The sequence below is a fragment of the Tenrec ecaudatus genome, chromosome 14 (genome assembly GCF_050624435.1).
Source record: "Tenrec ecaudatus isolate mTenEca1 chromosome 14, mTenEca1.hap1, whole genome shotgun sequence".
NCBI lineage: Eukaryota > Metazoa > Chordata > Mammalia > Afrosoricida > Tenrecidae > Tenrec > Tenrec ecaudatus.
This window is the reverse complement of record NC_134543.1, coordinates 98,457,374-98,477,030: the sequence shown is the minus strand read 5'-3', so window position 1 is coordinate 98,477,030 and position 19,657 is coordinate 98,457,374. Positions and strand designations below refer to the sequence as shown.

Sequence of the window (19,657 nt, the reverse complement as noted above, 5' to 3'; positions counted from 1 at the left end):
GCCTTTGGTAGACAGTTCTACCGTGACAGTCGTGGGTCACTGTGAGTCAGGATCAACACGGCAGTGCAGTTTGCAGATGGGGGGCGGGTGCTCCCCTTAAAGAAAAAGAACACAGAATCCAGAGCAGGGTAAAAACAGAATATTTTATTAACTTGCTGAAAAGTCTTCTAAAAATACCTTCTTCACATGATGGCTTGGCTGCAAACTCTCTGGTTCCCTCTTCACATGACGACTTTGTAATATCTCCCGTAGAGTGAACAGAAGGAAATTTGCGTGCTCCCTGCCACACAGTCGACTGAAATCTGCCTTCTACGATGGAGAAGTGGGGTCTCCAGAACATGCAATTAGACAGGCGGGTGCTCTGACTCATTGGAAAGTCATTGACGGATCTGCAGCCTACAGACTCAGGAACTTTGATAAAATCGAGTGTGCACAATTACTATCACTAGAGGAAGATGGATAGTGCGTTGATCATGACACCATTGCATGATCAAAGATACTTCTGACCAAGGAAATGTTCCATTTTTGAGTTGATGTTGATAAAAATGAAATCCTCCCCTTCTGGTCCTTCAGAGTGTTCCTCGGGGACCGGTTGGCTCCATCTCTGTCACACTTAACTCCTTCCTTGAGGAACACCCGCTCCCACAAGGACACACCCACAGCGAAGAGAACCTCTGCTCTGGACCTTCACCTTCTGACTCTGAGTGAGACGGCATGTGGGAAGGAGATTTTGTGTGTTCTTTTTTTCAATATAGTTTAAAAAATTTTTAAAGCAAGCCAAGAAGGCTAGACTCCATCTCACAGACTTTGGGCATGTTCTCAGGAGAGACCAGTCCCTGAAAAGGACATCATGCTTGGTAAATAGAGAGAAAGCCCTCAGTGGGATGGAGGGACACGGTGACTGCAACAATGGCCTCAACATGAACAGCAATTGTGGGGATGGGCTCGGACAGGACAGTGTCTGCATTGTGTTGTTAGTATACATCAGAATCTACGCGAGGGCACGGCAACCACAACAGCAATGACACACAAGGAGCTGCTTTTAGACGATGTACCTGATAGGGCAACTGGGGCTGGATTAGGAGGGAGACTTCTTTGCCAGGGTGTAATCTTCATCTTCTCTCCCTCTTTCTCTCTGCCTCTCTCTCTCACACACATAATCAGGTGGCTTCCTTACCTTTTCCAAATGTTTACATTTCTAAGAAAAAAAATAGGACCACTGTACATAGAAAAAGGAGCCCTAGCGACATAGTAGGTTCACATTGGATAGCTAACCATGAAGTCTGCAGTTCAAAGCCCTCCAGCTACTCCACAGGACAAGGCTTCTTGCTCCTGTGAAGATTTATAGCTTCAGAAACCTAAAGTAGAGAAACCTACTCTGTCCTTCAGGTCGCTCTGAGTCAGAACCGACTTGAGGGCAGTGAGTTTTTTACAGGTAGCGAGCAAACACATCTGCGTTGGAAGAAGCATAGTCAATGCGCCTTAGAAGCAAGGACAGTGAGACCTTTTTCCTCTTTTTCATGTACTTCAGACATATTATGGAGAGGGGGGGCAGTCCCTGGGGAAAGAGCATGCGTGGTGTGGAAGAGGGGCAGTGGAGAAGAGGAAGACCCTCGGGGGCTAGATTGACACAGAGGCTGCAACAATGGGACCAGCAGAGAAAGCCTGTGAGGCTGAGGCAAGATTGGCCAGTGTCTCATGCTGTTGTACAGGGTCTCTGCGTCAGGACAGCCCCTGACAACCACAGATGCGTGCTCCCGTGCTCAACTAAAGACAGGAAAGTTCGTGGTCCGAGTCCACTCAGAGGCACCTAGGACCACAGGCCTGGCAAACTACTTTCCAAGGGGCACATCCTTACACACCTGCCATCACGGTTCCGCTCTGCCCGCTCAGGGGGCACCATGAGTTGCAAGAGACTCCCCGGTCACTACCAACCATGGATGAAGGCACTAGAGGGTGCTCTGGGAACGCATTTGAATAGACCCTTGCTGGTCAGAATCTGTTTCGTCCAAGTGGTTTTAGTTTCCTATATTCAAAGGTTTCATTAATGGTAGACTTGTGTGCATTTTCTCTTCCTAGCCTAGCTGCATGGCGCTGCCAGCGGAGCTGCGGCAACTCCAGGACTTGCAGAAGCAGCGCAGGGAGAATGCTGTGAAAGAGTATCGGGTGGATGCACAGGGGCTTCTGATGAGGTCGGTGCTACAAGCCAAGAAACCAGCGGCAAAGACAGCAGACAAGGAGGGGAAAGCAAGAGGGTTCTTACTTTGCGAAACTTCGAGGGGAGCCAAAGCTCCTGAGTCTCAAGAAGATGTGGATGTGTTGAAACAAAAATCTAAGAATAAACAAACTGAAACAAAGCTGCAACCTTTACCTCCCCTAAAGGGAACAGAAGCCTGCGAGGGCTCTTGCCCTGATTCCAATAGGTCAAAGGACCAGAAAACAGCTCAAAGAGGACCCACTAAGATCCCCAAGCACGAGGCTCAGCCAAGACTCTCTCTGAAGGAGGAGATAGAGCGGTTATTGATGATAGACAACAAAGATTTAACACCCCCCAGGCAAGATGTCTCATTCTCCCCAAGTGACTCCTTTGATCCTTTAAGAAAAACTATGCATCCCACGCTTTCTCCCTGTCCAGCCTTGGAGAAGACTGGTTCCTAGATAAATCCTCCTGTAATTCTGCCTTGGAAAAGCAACCTGTCTTTCAAGCCATCCAATTGGCTCGTTTCCACTGCCATCGGGGTGTTTATTTGGAGCTGCCAGCTCAGGCAAAGTTTCTCATTTAAGTTTGCTCGGGCCTCAGCCACAAGCTTCAGGGGAAAGCATAAGCTCCGGCCTCCCTCCGAGAGGCCTAATACTTCGGTTAGGGTTGGCGGGCATAAGTTATATAACAGAAGAAGCGAAGTTTCTGATTAGGTCGCTATGCAGAAATGTTCCCATAATTTTTGTTTAGAGGAGAATTTTTTTTAGAGGAGAATGTTAAAGAAGGGGAAAAATCTTGGCCTTAGAGTCAGAAAGAATTTTCAATTTTGTTTTTTTGAATTCTTTGACATTTTAATTTTAGGTTGGTTTGAAGAGGTTCTTAAGAACCCTGCCATAAGTCTACAAAAGTTGATGCTTGACACCTGTATCACTCTTTTGAAAAATATTCACTGTATTTCTGAATTGTTGACTAACCATGACCCCCTTATGTCATAGATGAACAACAGTGTTACTATTGGCATCAGTAACTCCGTTTTCATTTCTTGTTCTCATATACGTTTTGACGGTTCTGTCCACTTTGCTAACAAAGCAGAAGCTCTTGGATTCCTTATAAGGTCATCAGGAGTTGGACCTGATTCGATTAATAGCAGCAGCATTACGTACACTTGAAGTTTGATTCCATTCTTTGCTGTACTTGACACACTTTCTTAGGATGACGGGATTCAGATGGTACCGAGCTTTGCTAATTTATAATACGTGCAAGTTACATTGTGTACAATGGCAATAAACTTGTTTCATCAGTAGATTATCTCTCACTTTTCTGGATTGGTGGGAATAAATTGGTAAATGTCTAGACTTCTAGTTCCATAGTAATCAGTAATTTGAAATAGTTCAGGACCTTACTACTTATTATCTTTAGGGAAAACTTCTGGACAATCTTAGTCGATTCTATTCTAAGTGCCATGGAAAGAAGTGTTGTGTCTTCCAAACTCCAGAGTCTAAGTCTAGTCTCAACTAAGCTTAAGGCTGACCTAAGAACCATTGACTCGATCCTGCAGTCGCCTTGTCTCACTCACCCGATCCCTGCTTTAGAAAGCTACTTGGGACCAAGGTTGTTTCCGGTTCAGTTTAGATACATACTGATTCAGCTTAAGCCCTAGTTTAGGCTGGGTTCTCTAAAGGAGAAACCCAGTGAAGTATATATTTTATATATATATTATATATATATATAAAACCCAGTGAAGTATATATTCATAAATTTATGGGGGTGTTCCAGAAAGTTCATGGAAAAATAGAATTAAGAGCTATTGGACCTTTTCCCCAAACCTTTTGAAGCCCCCTCAAATATGTAGAGAGATTTATTTCAATAAAATGGCTCACACAGTGGTAGAGGCTGACATATTGAGGCTTGACCCATGGATCAAGTGTTTGATCAGAGACTTCTCCAGATTAAAAATCTGCAAGGCAGATGGTGGGCTATTGGTCCATGTCTCAAATCAAGTCACAAAGTGTAGGATGATTATATAATATCTTCTAAACCACTAGGAATCATGGCCTACCCAAGTTGATTACCTTAATCATAACAAGCCCTAAATATGGTTTTTCTAGGGATGAAATTTTTTTTGGGGGGGATGAATTCTTGAAATTGAGTTATTTTCTTTGGGAACCATTAAGTTATTGCTATAGCATAATTTATCAAGAAAAAGGAGCATGTAGCATCCTTTTATTTATTTTTTTAAGTGTGTGGTCTTTTTATTAATCATTTTATTGGGGGGGGGCTCTTACAGCTCTTATAACAATCCATAATTCAGTTGTATCAAGTGCACTTGTACATATGTTGCCATCCTCATTTCCAAAACATTGTCTTTCTATGTAACATCTTAAAAAAAAAAAGAATCTTTAAAAAAAAGACTCTACATAGGTTGTGTGACTTAAAAAAGAACATTTTCTGTTATTCAGCACGGGAACCACTAGCCATATTTAAATTTTAAATTAGCTCAATTAGCATAAATGCCCCTCTTTAGTCAGACTCCGGACATTTCTAGGGTTCCCTGGTTCTGCGTGCCTAGTAGCTTCTGTGTTGAAAAGCTCAAAGATGCAAAGTTGCACCTCAGAAAGAACTGTATAGCAGTGAGTTAGGTATTCTAGAGCCACTCTCGACTCCCAGGACTGAATGAGACCTTTGGACCCCTTCCTAGTATTTTCTAAAGGAAATCTTCATGCCTGGTCCATTTTTCTCTAGGTCTTCTTTCTAACCTGGAATGACTACCCAAGTTCCTTTGAGACTGCAGGCGTAGGGAACCTTTTCCTGCCAAGGGCCATTTGGTTATTTATAGCATTTGAGACCCTACTGGCCAAACATTTAATGAATCCCCTTCTAACGTGATGACCGGCGCTGCTTGTCTTTGGCGAGGCGTGTGATGTTAGCTGGGGTCGATGATTTCATGGACCTTCCGTGGCTCACGGCCAGGGCGTTCGGTCCTCATCCCTGATTTAGAAGTTAGGTTCTGCCAAGAAAGAGGGGGCAAATGCCTGTGTGCTTCAACCCTGTGGCTGGTACACTATGGCATTACTCAGACTTCTTTACTCACTCTTGCCTCGAATCTTTCGGGTTCTGTTCCAAGCCCATTTTCTAGTCCGGTTTGTATTCTCTAGTTTCCTAATGGTGGATTCAAAAGCCATCCTGCCTGGTTTCTCTAACTCCTGGGTCGCCAAGTGTCTAGCTTCTTTCCCACTTCTCCCCTTACTCAGCTAACCTTTCTGTACATGACCTGCAATGGGAGACTCTTCCAAGTAATCTGACCCTCGGAGTTTTAGAATTGAGAAACAAGGTTAAATTGTTTCCCTAAATAAAAGCGCAGTGAATTCAGCACGAAGGCTAGAACCAATATTTCTTGGCAGATTGTGGAAACATGGCAATGGCTTTACCTCCTGTCTGCCTGTGGGCTTCAGAAGTCCTAACACGACCCCCCAAATTTTAACACCCTATGATCAAAGAGCCCTGGTTGTACAATGGGTTGAGCATTTGGGCTCCTAACTGAAAGGTTGGCAGTTCGAACCCACAATCTGTTCAAAAGGAGAAAGATGAGGCAGTCTGCTTCCATAAAAATTTACAACCGTGGGGAGCCCCGTGGAGCTGTTCTACACTGTCGTATAGGTGCTGTGAGTTGGCACCCACTCTATGGCGGTGGACTCGGATTTTGGTAGCACTCTAGTATCCGTTTGGACACAAAATAGTAAGTCCTAGCACAAACTGAGAAGAGGCTTGGGGGACCTGGGAGACAATTCGCTCCTCATGTCTTAGCCAAGTACACTTATCAAAAGGACAGTGATTATAAAAGTAATGCCCTATAAATAATTAAGAAAATACCCCTCAATCACTATCACCTCCTTTATACAACTTTGCCTACCAAATGACATTTCTCTATTGTCTCTCTCTCTCATTCACTGTATCCCAAACCAAAACCTGCTGCCATCCACTCAACAGAGCAGGACTGCCTCCTTAGGGTTCCCAAGGTCACAGTCTATGGAAGCCGACTACAGGACTTCATCTTCCTCCCACCAAGCAGCTGATGGGCTCGAACCACTGATCTTTTAGTTAGCAGCCTTGCACTGGACCATCGCACCACAACAGCACCTTGGGAGGTAGGGTCAATTGGAAGAGGAACTTGTAATTAAAGACTTTCCCCCTTCACAAGCGGCCGTCTAGCTCAGAAGCAACACAGTGTGGAAGGGATCAGGTATCAAAGAACAAAAGAAGTCATATCATTGTGAATGAGGGAGAGTGTGGAGTAGGGACCCAAAGCCCATCTGTCGGCAATGGACATCCCCTTACAGAAGGTTTGCGGGGAGGAGATGAGTCAGTCGGGGCAGTGTAGCAATGATGAAACATACAACTTTCCTCTAGTTCTTTAATGCTTCCTCCTCTCCCCCACTATCATGATCCCAATTCTACCTTACAAACCTGGCTAGACCAGAGGATGTACACTGGTACAGATAGGAACTGGAAACATAGGGAATCAAAGACAGATGAACCCCTCAGGACCAGTGGTGAGAGTGGCAATACCGGGAGGGTGGAAAGAGAGAACCAGTTATAGGGATCTACATATAACCTCCTCCCTGGGTGATGAACAACAGAAAAGTGGGTGAAGGGAGACATCGGACAGGGTAAGGCATGATAAAACAGTAATTTATAAATTCTCAAGGGTTCATGAGAGAGGGTGGAGTGGGAGAGAAGGAAAAATGAGGAGCTGATACCAAGGGCTCAAGTAGAAAGCAAATGTTTTGAGAATGATGATGGCAACAAATGTACAAATGTGCTAGACACAATGGATGGATGGATGGATGGATGGATGGATGGATGGATGGATGGATGGATGGATGGATTGATGGATGGATGGATTGTGATAAGGGTTGTATGAGCCCCAATAAAATGATTTTTTTTAAAAGGGAAGTCAAAGACTGGGGTCTATATTTGCAACATACATATTCACATGACAGATTTGTGTTCAGTAGTCTATAGTGAAATCTAACAATGACTCTTTAATAAAATAATCCAATTTTAAAATGAGCAAAAGATTTAAACACTTCACAAAGACAAAGGAAAGCATCAGAATGCCCAATAAGTACATGAAAAAACGTTCAGTATTCATATTTATCAGATAAATTAAAACCAGAACGTGATACCATGACATACATACTCACTATACAAACAAGCAAACCCCTTGTTGTCCATTCAATTCGGAGTCATTTTGACTCCCGAGGACAGAGTAGATCAGCCCTAGAGCATGTCTAAGGCTGTACATGTGTACAGGTGCAGCCTGCCCCGCGGAACAGCTGATGGGTTTGAACTGCCAACCTTATGGTTAGTATCTGAGTGCTTAAGCACTGAGCCACCAGAGCTCCTTATAAACTCACGACAGTATATAAAATGATAGAACCACTTTGGGAATTCTGATGATTCTTATAAATTCTATATACATTAACCATGTTTCTCAGCAATTCAACTCCTAGGTGTATATGGATCAATAAAGTTGTTGTCAATTAGAGCAGCGGTTCTCAACCTGTGGGTCACAACCCCTTTGGGGGTCGAACGACCCTTTCACAGGGGTTGCCCAATTCATAACAGTAACAAAATGACAGTGATGAAGTAGCAACAAAAATCATTTTCTGGTTGGGGGGGTTCACCACAGCATGAGGAACTGCATGAAAGGGTCCCGGCATTAGGCAGGTTGAGAACCGCTCATTTGGAGACTAACAATGTAAATTGTGGCAGGATGCGCAGCAGCTGTAGCTGGGAAAACAATTTGGCAAGTTCCTGAGTTATCATCCCAGGAACCACCCCTACAGATTTATTCCCGGTGTAATAAAAGCATGTGAGGGAGTTTCAAAAAGTGCGTGGAAAAATTCCACTATCCACATAAAATAAAATTCCATTTTCCACACCGAGACGGGGACGCAGATGTTCGTAACTGTAATATTTCCATACAACGAAAGGCTATTTAGCAATAAAGAGGAACAATCTCTGAAACACCCAGCAACATGGAAAAATCACAAAACTTTTTGCTACGCAATTGGAAACAAGAGATACATTATGCATAGTGTATGATTCCATTCTATGAAATTCTACTCAAACTCATCCAAGGGGATGGAAAGCCGAGCTGGGGTGGCCGGGTTTAGGGACACCAGCTGGGATAGACTACAAAAGGGGCACAGGGAAAGCTTCCAAGTGAGGAAGCCTACTCTGTCTTGATTTGGGTGATGGCTACTTGGATGTATACATTTGCCAAAATACACGCTACGTAAAATAGATGATTTTATTGTATATAAATGTTATTGTAATCATACTTGTTAAAAGGAAATATTTGTAAGCCACTGGTTTAGTAGGTGTACGGGGAATAAGTCTTAGAGGTATAACATTATGCCAAATGATTTCAATGAATGTAAGGAACCAATATGTATTGCTATTATAGTCAAATAAAAAATTTCCAATAAATAGCAATACATAAGCAGGGCTATAAAGTAAACAGTACAGAAAAGCTTGTCGTGAAATATTCCTCTGTCCCATCATTTCCTAGCTTTAGTCCCGATACCTAGACTTATAATGACTCCCCAAGACCTTGTAATACTGATTTTCCCCACCAAAAAGCTAGAATGTAAACTGGTAGATATGAAACCATTGATGGAAGGTCCTTCATTGTGATGTAAGCCAGAAGGACCGATAACTTAAACTCAATAACCTCTCCACATTGCAGCAGTATTGTCTCTGATTGATGACAAACGTCCACATTCTGGAGTTCTCTAATTTCCCAAAGTACATTGTTGTTTATAATTTGAAAGCCACCTGATCACTAAAGCCTGGGTGTTTTAAATAATAGGCCTGTAATGCAAACAAATTTTTACGAAAACTTTCCCGAGGAAGAGCCAAAATTCAGCCAGTTCCAGTAATGAAGGAAATGAGAGAGAAAGAAATTCTCCTCGTTATTGTGTAATTTGTTAAAATACCATTCATAGTTTGCTTTTTTCTCTTCCCCTAAAATGAATTTTGTCCTTGATGTTGAAAATATATACAGCAAAACATCGGCCAACTCAACAGTTTCTATAGGTGCAATGTAGTGACATTGAGACTTGAGTTGTGCAAATATTTTCATCTCCTTTCTGAGCTGTTCCTCGCTCACTGACATCAAACTCACCGCCCTCCAAGGCACCTAGTTGAGCTGCCATTTTTTTTTGTTCTCATATGTTCTTAAAACAGCAGACTATTTGAGCCGACATTTTTGTATTTGTCAAGCTAAGCTATTGTTGTTTTTTTTTTAATAAATCTTTTTTGTTGGGCTCATACAACTCTTATCACAATCCATACATATATCAGTTGAGCAAAGCACCCTTATACATTCGTTGCCCTCATCATTCTCAAAATTCGCCTTCCGCTTGGGTTCCTGGAATCAGCTCGGTTTCCTTTTTTCCCCCCCTTCCCCCTCCCTCCCCGGTTCCCCCCTCCCCCTGCTCCCTTAATAGTTTATAAATAATTCTTTTATCTTATCTTACACTGCCTGGCGTCTCCCCTCACCCACCTTCCCATTGCCCATCTCCCAGAGAGGAGGTTACACATAGATCCCCAAGATCGGTTCTCCCTATCTACACCCCCTTCCCTCCCGGTGTCGCCACTCTCACCGCTGGTGTTGAGGGGTTCATCCGTCCTAGATTCCCTAGATTCCAGATCCCTACTGCACCGCTGTACATCCTCTGGTCTAACCAGGTCCGCAAGGTAGAATTGGGGTCATGATAATTGGGAGGGGAGGAAGCGTTCAAGAACTAGAGGAAGGTTTTAAGTTTCATTGTTGCTACACTGAACCCTGAGTGACTCATCTCCTCCCCACAACCCCTCTGCAAGGGATGTCCAGCTGTCTACAGATGGGCATTGGGTCCCCATTGGTTTTAAGAAGGCTTCAGGGGATGTTTTTTGTTTAAGGTTTAAAGACTATTTCAGGGCAATGATTTCAGGAGTTCGTCCATTGTCTATGGCTCCAGAAAGTCTAAAGTCCATGAGAATATGAAATTCTGTCCTCCAAACCCTCCCCTCTTCCCCCCCATAGGATTATTCTATGGAATCATTGCTCAAAAGACCTGGGCACTGACTGACCTGCGCACTGTCCAGTGCTTCTGATCTCATGGTAAAGTAGACCGTTGTTCATGGATGCAATTAGTTTTACGTTCCACATTCTCATGTCTGGCCTCTCCTCCTTCCTCTGTTGCTCTAGACAACAGCGGCTCTCCACCTTCCTGATGCCGTGACCCTCTCACACAGCTCCTCATGTGGTGGTGAACCCCCAACCGTAACATTATTTTAGTTGCTACTTCATCACTGTCATTTTGCTCTGTGATGAATCGGGCGACCCCTGTGAAAGAGTTGTTCAACCCCCAAAGGTTGAGAACCACTGCTCTAGGTGAAAGAAACCAATTGCTGGGCTTTCGATGGGCTCTTAAAAGCTTTTAAGACCCCTGGAGGTAAAACAGAAGCATCGAACACTCTGTTAGGCCAATCAGCTGGGACATAGCATGAAAGCAGGCCCTGAATGTCCAAACCAAGGAAACAAAATCCTCCTTTATTAATTTTGTTATAAACAAATATCGATCACACAACTTTTACCAATGAAACTTTTTACAGGTATACCACTTATTGATGGAAGTTACAACCACCAGCGGTGTAAGGTGACCCTTGATCAATGTGCTATTTCCACCATCATTAACCTGATACCCTTTGGTCTCTGCTACTGTTGTGGTGTCGATTCCTACTCATATTTGCCGGGTTGTTTTTTGGGTCTGTTTATATAAGCGAGGTCATATAATATGGTTGTGCTTAGTAGGTGCCATTAAGCTGGTTCTGATTCATAGTGATCCCATGCACGACAGAAGCAACCCCTCTCTAGTCCTGCGTCCTCCCACCACTGTTGTTATGTTCGAATCCATCTTTGCGGCACCTGTCGCCTTTTCTAACTGACGTGGTTCACTCAGCATGTCTCCGGCTCCATGCTTCACTGTAGCACATACGAAGACTTCGTTTCTCGCAGGCCTGCCTGTGGGTACAGCACCGAAGGACCTGTCCTGATGAACAACTTTATCTGTGCATGTCTCCCCCAAAGTGTACCCAGGTAACTTCCTCAATAAACCTCATCACTGGGAGCACTGTCTGAGGCCTTGGTGGCTGAGTAGTATTCCATTGGATGTGTGTATCGCGTTTTGTTTATCGATACGTGTGGATGGGCACGGAGGGTAAGTACAGTCACCATTGACTACTTGTGAATCCTGCTTCAGTAATTACTGATATCTTTACTATCACGCCTTTGGGGCATATACCTAGAAGTCGAACTCTTGGGTCAGATGATCGTTTTAAGGAGCTGAGCTGCTGAGCACTGTCAGCCACTGGACACATCCCCTGCTCCTCGGGAGAAAGACGAGGCTGTGCGCTCCTGTCGAGAGTGGCAGTCTGTGAAACCCTGTCCCTCACTCCACGACCATTGAGTCCATTGTGACTCAAAGCGACCCTTTAGTACAGAGCAGAACTGTCCCTGTGGGATTCTGAGATACCAGGGTTGTAAGGAGACCTGGGCTATGTGGGTTACGACTTGGCCTGCTCATAAGGTCAGCTGTACAAAACCACCAGCGGGAAGTCCACATTCAGTGTGAGTCAGAACTGACGTAAGAACAGTGGGTTTTTATGGTAACTTATTGTTGTTTGTAGGAATCAACGCACTATTTTCCACCACAGCTGTTTCATTTTGCATTCCTGCCAGTGAGCGATATCCCAAACCAGCCAAGCCCACTGCTGTGTTATCACTTAGGACTCCTATTCACTGTGTAGGGCAGGGTAGAACTTTTTGAGCTTTTTGAGACGGTCAGTCTTTGAGGGAACAGTGGTCTCGTGTTACTGCTGCAGAGCACTTGCTGGGTTTGGACACCAACTTTGCAGCTCCACTCAGTGCTGAACTCACTGGACTCACCGTGATGCCTTAGCAGAGGGTAAGAACTTCAATCCCACATTTGCACCAATGCTTATTATTTCCTGCTTTTTCTCCCCCTCTCATTTCTTTCTTCTTCTCTCTTTTTAAATCTAAGTCACCCAGTGGGAAAGCAATGGTATCTCGTCAAAGCTTTGGTATGTATCTCTCTGATGGGCACAGATGCTGAATGTCTGCTCGTGTGTTTGGCGGCCATTTAAACATCCTCTTTGATGAAGGGTCTATTCAAGTGTTTTTTTAACCCTTTTATGATTAGATTATTTGTAGGTTGTCCAAGTTTTATGTATACTTTGGTTATTGAATTCTTTTTAAACAGCGATTGAAATAAATGTAGAGGTTAGAGGGAAGGAATTCTTCTTTCTGAAGTAAAGTCGTTTGCACTTCAGACATGAAACGTAGGTAATAGTAATGCTACGAGTAGCACATATTCATACTCGCCACTGAAAAGAGAGAACACCGGACCATGCGGCTCCCATCTTACCGTGGTGTTTCCCACAATGGGCTTCATTTGGGGATTTGTTAACAACCAGATGGAGTGCCTTTTTTTTTTAGCTAGGCACTGGACTGGGTGGGGGAACCTGAGATCAGAGAGGCACAGCACTTACTTACTGTCAACTTGGGATCTAGTAGAGACATGGAAAAGCACACAGATACACTGCTATGCGGAAAATTATTTAATATGGCTCCTCTAGCAACAGCCTCTGTCACTCTCATCACATGACCTTCATTCTCCTGATGGGTTGAGTTAAGAAGGTGGAAGAAAGAGACTGATAGGATTATTAGATTCAGCTGTGAGTAATTGATGACACTGTGAAACCAGCCGACTCAGAAGCAGGAGGTGGGGTTCTTCTTACCAGCAAGAGAGAAGTGCCAGGAAAGGAGCATGTCCTTTGGACCCTGAGATTCCAGGGCATTGAAACTCAGTGATCCAGGAAGTAGCTTCGACACCAGAGGAGTAATGGAGAAGCAGCAGGAGAGAACCAGGAGCCAGGGCAGGGGACAGAGCAATAGACTTCCCAGCACACCAAGCAAGTAAAGCCGAGGGCCTGCAGGCAGGAAGCTAGCTTGTGGGATGGGCTACCTTTGGGCACTTGGAGGAGATGGGTTTGCTGACACATGGAGCTGGAGTTGTGTACTGTGGAGTGGAGGCTGAGAGCAAAGTTGTAAGCCCCGTGGATGTTTATTTGCAGCCGGACAAGAGCTTTGTAGCATTGCGCAAGCTGGGCGGAGGTCAAGGCACGTGGCCATGCCAGAGGGAGGTCTACCTGTGAGTACAGCACCGAAGGAACTGTCCTGATGAACAACTTTATCTGTGCATGTCTCCCCCAAAGTGTACCCAGGTAACTTCCTCAATAAACCTCATCACTGGGAGCACTGTCTGAGGTTGTGTGGCCATTGCGATGAACGATCAAACCCAGCCACACACATGGAGCGCCGTGGGAGGGGCAGTGACCTCGGAAACGCTGAAAAGGATGGGAGGTAGAGGCGTGTGTGACCCCTGTCTCATAGCCTTTAGCCTTAGGAGTCGGAGGAGACCAGGTACGGCCTTCATGAGGTTCACACACACACACGTGAGTAAAAAGAGTATTGTTTCCAGCTTCCAAGCTCATACACACATGAGTTTAATTCAAATAAAATGTGCTTAAACTTGTCTCTGCATGAACAGCTGGAGACAAATTCTCTCAGTAATACACTTGTCTTAGTTTAATTTTGATGCTTAATCCGCACCCCTCCCCCCCGCCAAAAAAAACCCACCCCAAAACCTAAAACCTCCAAAATTGGTTTTGGAGGGGATCTGGTGGGCAATTAAAATTCAAGGTCAGCACAGAAGGTTATAAACACTTTTATTGGGATCCCAAAGGGATAATCTTGATAGATTCACTCAGGCAGGAAGATCACGGGCTCTTGTTGGGAGGAAGTTTTCAAACAGTTGAAACTGAATTGGAGAGGAAAAAGGGATTTCCTACAATCATGCACCTGCTCATTCTCCAAGGGTGGCAAGGAGTGGCCTCTGAGAATCTCTGTGGGAAACTCACCCCATCCACCTACAGCCCCAATCTCATCCCTTCAGATTTTTTTGGGTCCCCAAACTCAATGATCACTGGGAAGTCCCTTGATCAGTCTTGGAAGAAGTATGGTCAGAGTGCTCCTTAGCAGCAAAGAGGGGAAGACTTGGTCTACATCCTTTGGACATATTGTCAGTACAGAACAGCCCCTGGAGAAGGACACCAGGTTTTGGCAGGGGAAAAGAGGCAGGTCTTCAATGTGATGGACGGACACCATGGCTGCATCAGTGTGTCAGCATGGGGACAGCTGTGAGGACAGCTCCGGAGAGGTCCGTGCTGCGTTCTCTTAGGCAGCAGGTTGCTATGAGGCAGAACCGTCTCGATGGCGCCTCACAACACACGACAAGAATGCCCAAACTGCTGATTTGACTTGCCATCAATTGAAGAGCATAGAATTTCTTATGGAAGGGTTGCAACGGTTCTCAATCTGTGGGTTGCGACCCTTGGGGGGGGGTGTCAAACGACCCTTTCACAGGAGTCACCCGATTCATAACAGTAGCAAAATGACAGTGATGAAGTAGAAATGAAAATAATTTTCTGGTTGGGGGGGTCACCACCACATGAGGAACTGTATGAAAGGGCCGCGGCATTAGGGAGGTTGAGAACCCCTGGGTCAGAGAGATGGCCACAGCACTTTGCCATCAGAGTGATCAACATGGATGAAGGATATGCTGAGAAACAAAACAATAGCTTCACACTTTTGCCTAATGACAGGTTCTATGGTTTTATATAGATACTTTTTTATCTTTCTCTCTCTTACTCTGTGTGTGTGTGTGTGTGTGTGTGTATAAATGAGTAATTGGTATTAACAGAGCATTAGCAGGAAAGAGTAGTGCAGAGAAAATAGCACTTTCCCCAGAAGGGGTGGGGGGAGAACGACAGGAGTACACTGTTGTAATGGGGAGTGGGGGAGGCTGTGACAGTGAGAAGGAATGCTGAGGAAATGGACAGGATCCATGGAGCTGTTAGGGTTTTTGCTTTTAAGTTTTTTTCATAAGCAAGATAACTGGCTCTGGCTAGTGTAAACAAAGGGGAACTTGATTGGAAAGATTGGCTTACAGAACTGACGGGAAAGCTGGAGATAGGATCAAGGGCAGCTTGGAATTCCAGGCACCAGTAGTTACTCAACTATCTGTCAGCATGAGTTAGGGTCAATATATTTCTTTTCCATATAACTTGACTCATTACTCTGGATTTAAAATCTTGAGAAAGAGTCTCATTAATCTTGTATCACAGACCCACCCATTCAGAGCAGCTTGACTTATTTATTGTCCTGCCAATGGGGAAAGTAATTCACCAAAAGGAATCCAAGTACAGGGCCAAAGGAAGTTGGGGAACTGCTATCAGATAACCACCCAAGGCTTTCTGTGCTCTGTTGGGGAGCGTAGATTTTATCCTACAGGCTAAAGGAAACCACTGAAGAATCATCAACAAAGGGCTGAGATGACCAGGAATGTAAATTATAGATCTTCGTGGCCTAAATTGGAGGATGGATTAAAAGGGAGAAATAATAGTATTGGGGAGACTAGTATATAAACACATAGTTGTTGCCAAAGTTTGAATTTGTCAGGGATAAAGATGGATACAGAAGTTGTAGATCAGAGGGGAAAAAAAACAAAAACCCACCACCACCACCACCGAGTCAATTCTGTATAGAGTTTCTGAGACTACAAATCTTTATAGGAGTAGATGTGGTTACAGACTAATGCCTAGCCCCACGGTGGCAGTAGGTAAATATGAAAGATATTTGAAAAATTGGACAGAATCTTGGCCAATTCCCAGGTTTCTGGTGTGAGCCTTTAGAAGTTGGTACCATTTACAGAGTGTCTTTTGGCCTACTGCAATCCAATCGTAGCAAAACTACCGCAAGCGGTGACTTTAAAGAACAAGAATGTATTGTCTCGGTGTGGGAGAACAGTAGTCAAATCATGACATTGGCTTTAGGGAAGGGTCCTTCCTGGGTGGGGGCCCTGGGCATCCTCTGGTTTGCTTGCCTGCTTGAAGATGTATCTTCACGCATCATCGTTATTGCTTGTGTGTGCTTAAGTCTACTCTGCCCTTTATATAAGACACCGCTCAGAAGGAATCAGGTTTAGGACCCATCCTACACCAATAAGATTGTATGAGCGTAGCAAAAAGGTAGATAGAGCCCATCAAGTAAACTGTGACTCATGGTGACTTTCTATACAGTGTCACCAAATGTTCCCCAGTCCTGTGTCATCCTCATCATCACTGGCCTGTTTGAGTCCATCCTTAGGTCATGGAATCTAGCGCACAGAGAAGCTCCCCCATTCTGGGCCCTTACTTAGCCAAACAGGACGTCCTCCTCTAACATGCCCCAAGCAAGCAAGGTGGATTCATTCTTTATCCAGACTGGTGACTCCTTAGAAGCGAGGATGGTGAGACTTTGGCCTCCATACTTTGGACATGTTATCCTCAGAAAGGACCATTGCTTGGAGAGGAACACTGTACTTGGTAGAGAGTCAGCAACAAAGAGGGAGACTTTCCACCAGGTTGACACCATGGCTGCCACAATGAGCTCACACAGCAATGATGGTGAGGCTGGGGCTCGGTGGGGCAGTGTTTGATTCTGTTGCACACAGACCACTGTGAGTCAAAATCAACACAGTGTCCAACAACACTATTTGAAATTTTGTGACCAACTTATTTCACTAAGCATAGTATTTCCAAAGGCCCTCATGTTATAGCTTGTATTATAGCTTAGGAAAATAAGGTAAATGTTCTTTAAAATTTTTTAAAATATATAATTTTATTGGGGGGGTTCTTACAGCCCTTGTCACAATCCATCCATCCATCCATTGTGTCAAACACATCTGTACATGTTGTCACCATCATTTTCAAAACATATTCTTTCTATTGGAGCCCTTGGTATCAGCTCATTTTTCTTCCTCCCTCCTCCCTCATGAACCCTAGATAGGTGAATTTTTTTTTTTGGTCAAGGTCTATCTTGAAATTTAATGTGCTCTGTGATAGGATAATATCTATGGTAGTACCAGAAAGTCTTGTCACTACAGTGGTGATTTAGATTTACTCACCAAACACTAAAATTAGTAATAAAGAAACTGAAAAATTCTACCAACTACATCAGTCTGAAATCAACCACCCATTTTATCAAGTGTCAATTGGTATTAGTGGCAACTGGAATGAGGACGTTGGAAGCAAATAGTCTTGGTGATAAAAAGAAGTCCAGAGATAGCATGAGAGAGTTTTCAAGACCAATGATTTCTTCATCCCGAATACATTGACTCAGTCTGTGTGTGTAAGAGAGAGTTTTTTACAAAGCATCCCAGCTAACTCCAGATCAAATCCATAAGTCTGATATGAGCCCATATGTCTGACACCAATCTATAACACATGCAGCGAAGCCGAATGCAGGACGCTCACAAGCCAGTGGGTAGAAAGTCTTTGGGTCCAGTGGCGTTGTAAGCTTCTCAGTGCTGGCAGGGGTCTCTCTGCGGCTTCTCCGACTTCCGACGTCTGGTTGCGTCCATGTGGCTTGTCTTCTGCAATGTCTCCAAGGGAGTGACCTTGCCAGTAGAGAGTCTCCAAGGGAGTGACCTTGCCAGTAGAGAGTCTCCAAGGGAGTGACCCAAGCTAGGTGAGTACTCTAGGTGTGACCCGAGCTAGGTGAAGCTACCACCCACATCACACAATGGAACTTGCAGCGCTGAATATTACCCAGAAAATGCTGACTATGAACCAGCTCATCCCAGCCCCTGCTTTTCTCCATAATCACCCCGCTCTGATCGTTATCACTACTTTACTTTCCATTTTTAAAATATATATCACCAAATATCAAATTATATCACCGAAACAAAATAAAACAGCCCAAACCCCCAAATTTCCTGTCGATGCTAATTCCTAGGAGTTTGCTGTGCTACCACACATAGATCAAGAAACGAAACATTCTCGACGCTTTAAGATCTAACCGTGTAGTAGCCCCTCCAAAAAGCTACAATCTGCATTTTTAAAAAGTATTTCCTTTACCAAGAAGCTTAAAGCTGCCCCTTGAATTCTCATGCTGAGCTAAACAACTACCTGAGCACACGCAGACCCTCCATAGATTATTACAGGATAGCCACTTCTTCGTGGTCTCCGTCCTCCTCGCCCTCGGGCTCATTCTTCTCCTTCAGACAGGTGTGCCTGCCAGGGTCCTTCCTTCCGCTCTGCTTTTGCCCTGGGCACGGTTTGCAGCCACATCTTTTTCATCTTTCTCCTGCAGCATGGCTGCTTTCTGTCCAGAGGCTTGTTTATCTTTGGCTCATTGTTCTGACCACGTTTTACCTCCACCCTACCCCCGCTTTTTTTTTTCCAGTATCCCCAGTGGGCAGACCTGGGTGACCTCTGGGCGATGCTCGCAGCACACCAGGAAGAAAGCAGATGGCGGCCTGCTAAGGGCTTGGGGTCTTTTTTTCTTTCCCATCTGATCACCTTTGGGAGGAACGTAATTTTTCATCTCCCTGTCTCTTAGCGTGCTTTGTCGCTTTCTGCCAAATCTTCAAACGTCGACTTTTCCTTTGCAGACATGGCCTGCCATCTCTCGGGACACTTCTTGGAGAACTCGGCCAAGTTGACCGCTGAGTCTGCGTGTTTCCACTCGTGACGCTGGCCCAGGAGAGTTTCTTCTTGTGCCCTTCCCAGCACGTCTGCACCAAGAAGGAAGGCGCACGAGGACACCTTGCCCCACGGCTTGTTGGGGTCTCCTGTGCCCATCGTGAGGCTCGTGGATTCTGGATCTGGTGTGAGCTGAAAAGCAGTTCCTTATTTCCGCGAGGTAGTCAGATCTGGCCGAGGAGGTTCTGCGATAAACCGCAGGGAACTGGTGGTTCATCGCTAACACAATCCTCAGCCCCTGGTGTTGCAGTCTTTCCCTTACTTTTCTGTGTGGTTTATCCCAAGTGGGTCTAGATGCTAGGGTTTAGTTTTAGTTATTTTTCAACTTGATGTGTTTTCTCAGCTTTTCTGCATTTCTCCCTCCATCCCTTCTTGGAATAAGTATTGAAGAAACCAGGGCTTTGGGCTTGCAGGGGTGTCCCCAGTCTGGATCGCACTGATGGTAAGGTACCACACGCCTTCTGTAGTTACCGTTCATTAGCAGCACGATCCAGAGGCTTGGCAGGCTTGATGCTCAATGTGGTGTATTGTTATAGCAGAAGGCTCATAAGGTCAAGCCTTGGCTCTTTTTGCTTTCAGCACCCGTTACGGTGCAATGGCTACAGACTTTCCGTTTATTGGGGTGTGTTAGTCCGGGTGGACTAGAGAAACAATTCCAGGGACACATATATGTGTAAGAGAGAACTTTATATCAGGAAGTAACTATGCTTCAATAAGACATTCCGGCCCAGTTCAGAT

General features: G+C 44.7%; 1 protein-coding gene and 1 pseudogene across 1 annotated transcript in view; one reads left to right on the top strand and one right to left on the bottom strand.

Moving 5' to 3' along the window:
- Nucleotides 1–2,913, top strand: part of EXD1 (exonuclease 3'-5' domain containing 1) — a 30,525-nt gene extending 27,612 nt beyond the window's left edge. Inside the window, 1 exon segment of the mRNA XM_075532290.1 lies at nucleotides 2,080–2,913. Coding sequence (XP_075388405.1) covers nucleotides 2,080–2,913 — 834 coding nt within the window.
- Nucleotides 2,914–18,372: 15,459 nt separating this feature from the next.
- Nucleotides 18,373–19,018, bottom strand: LOC142426726 (high mobility group protein B2 pseudogene; annotated as a pseudogene).
- Between the last annotated feature and the right edge of the window lie 639 nt (nucleotides 19,019–19,657).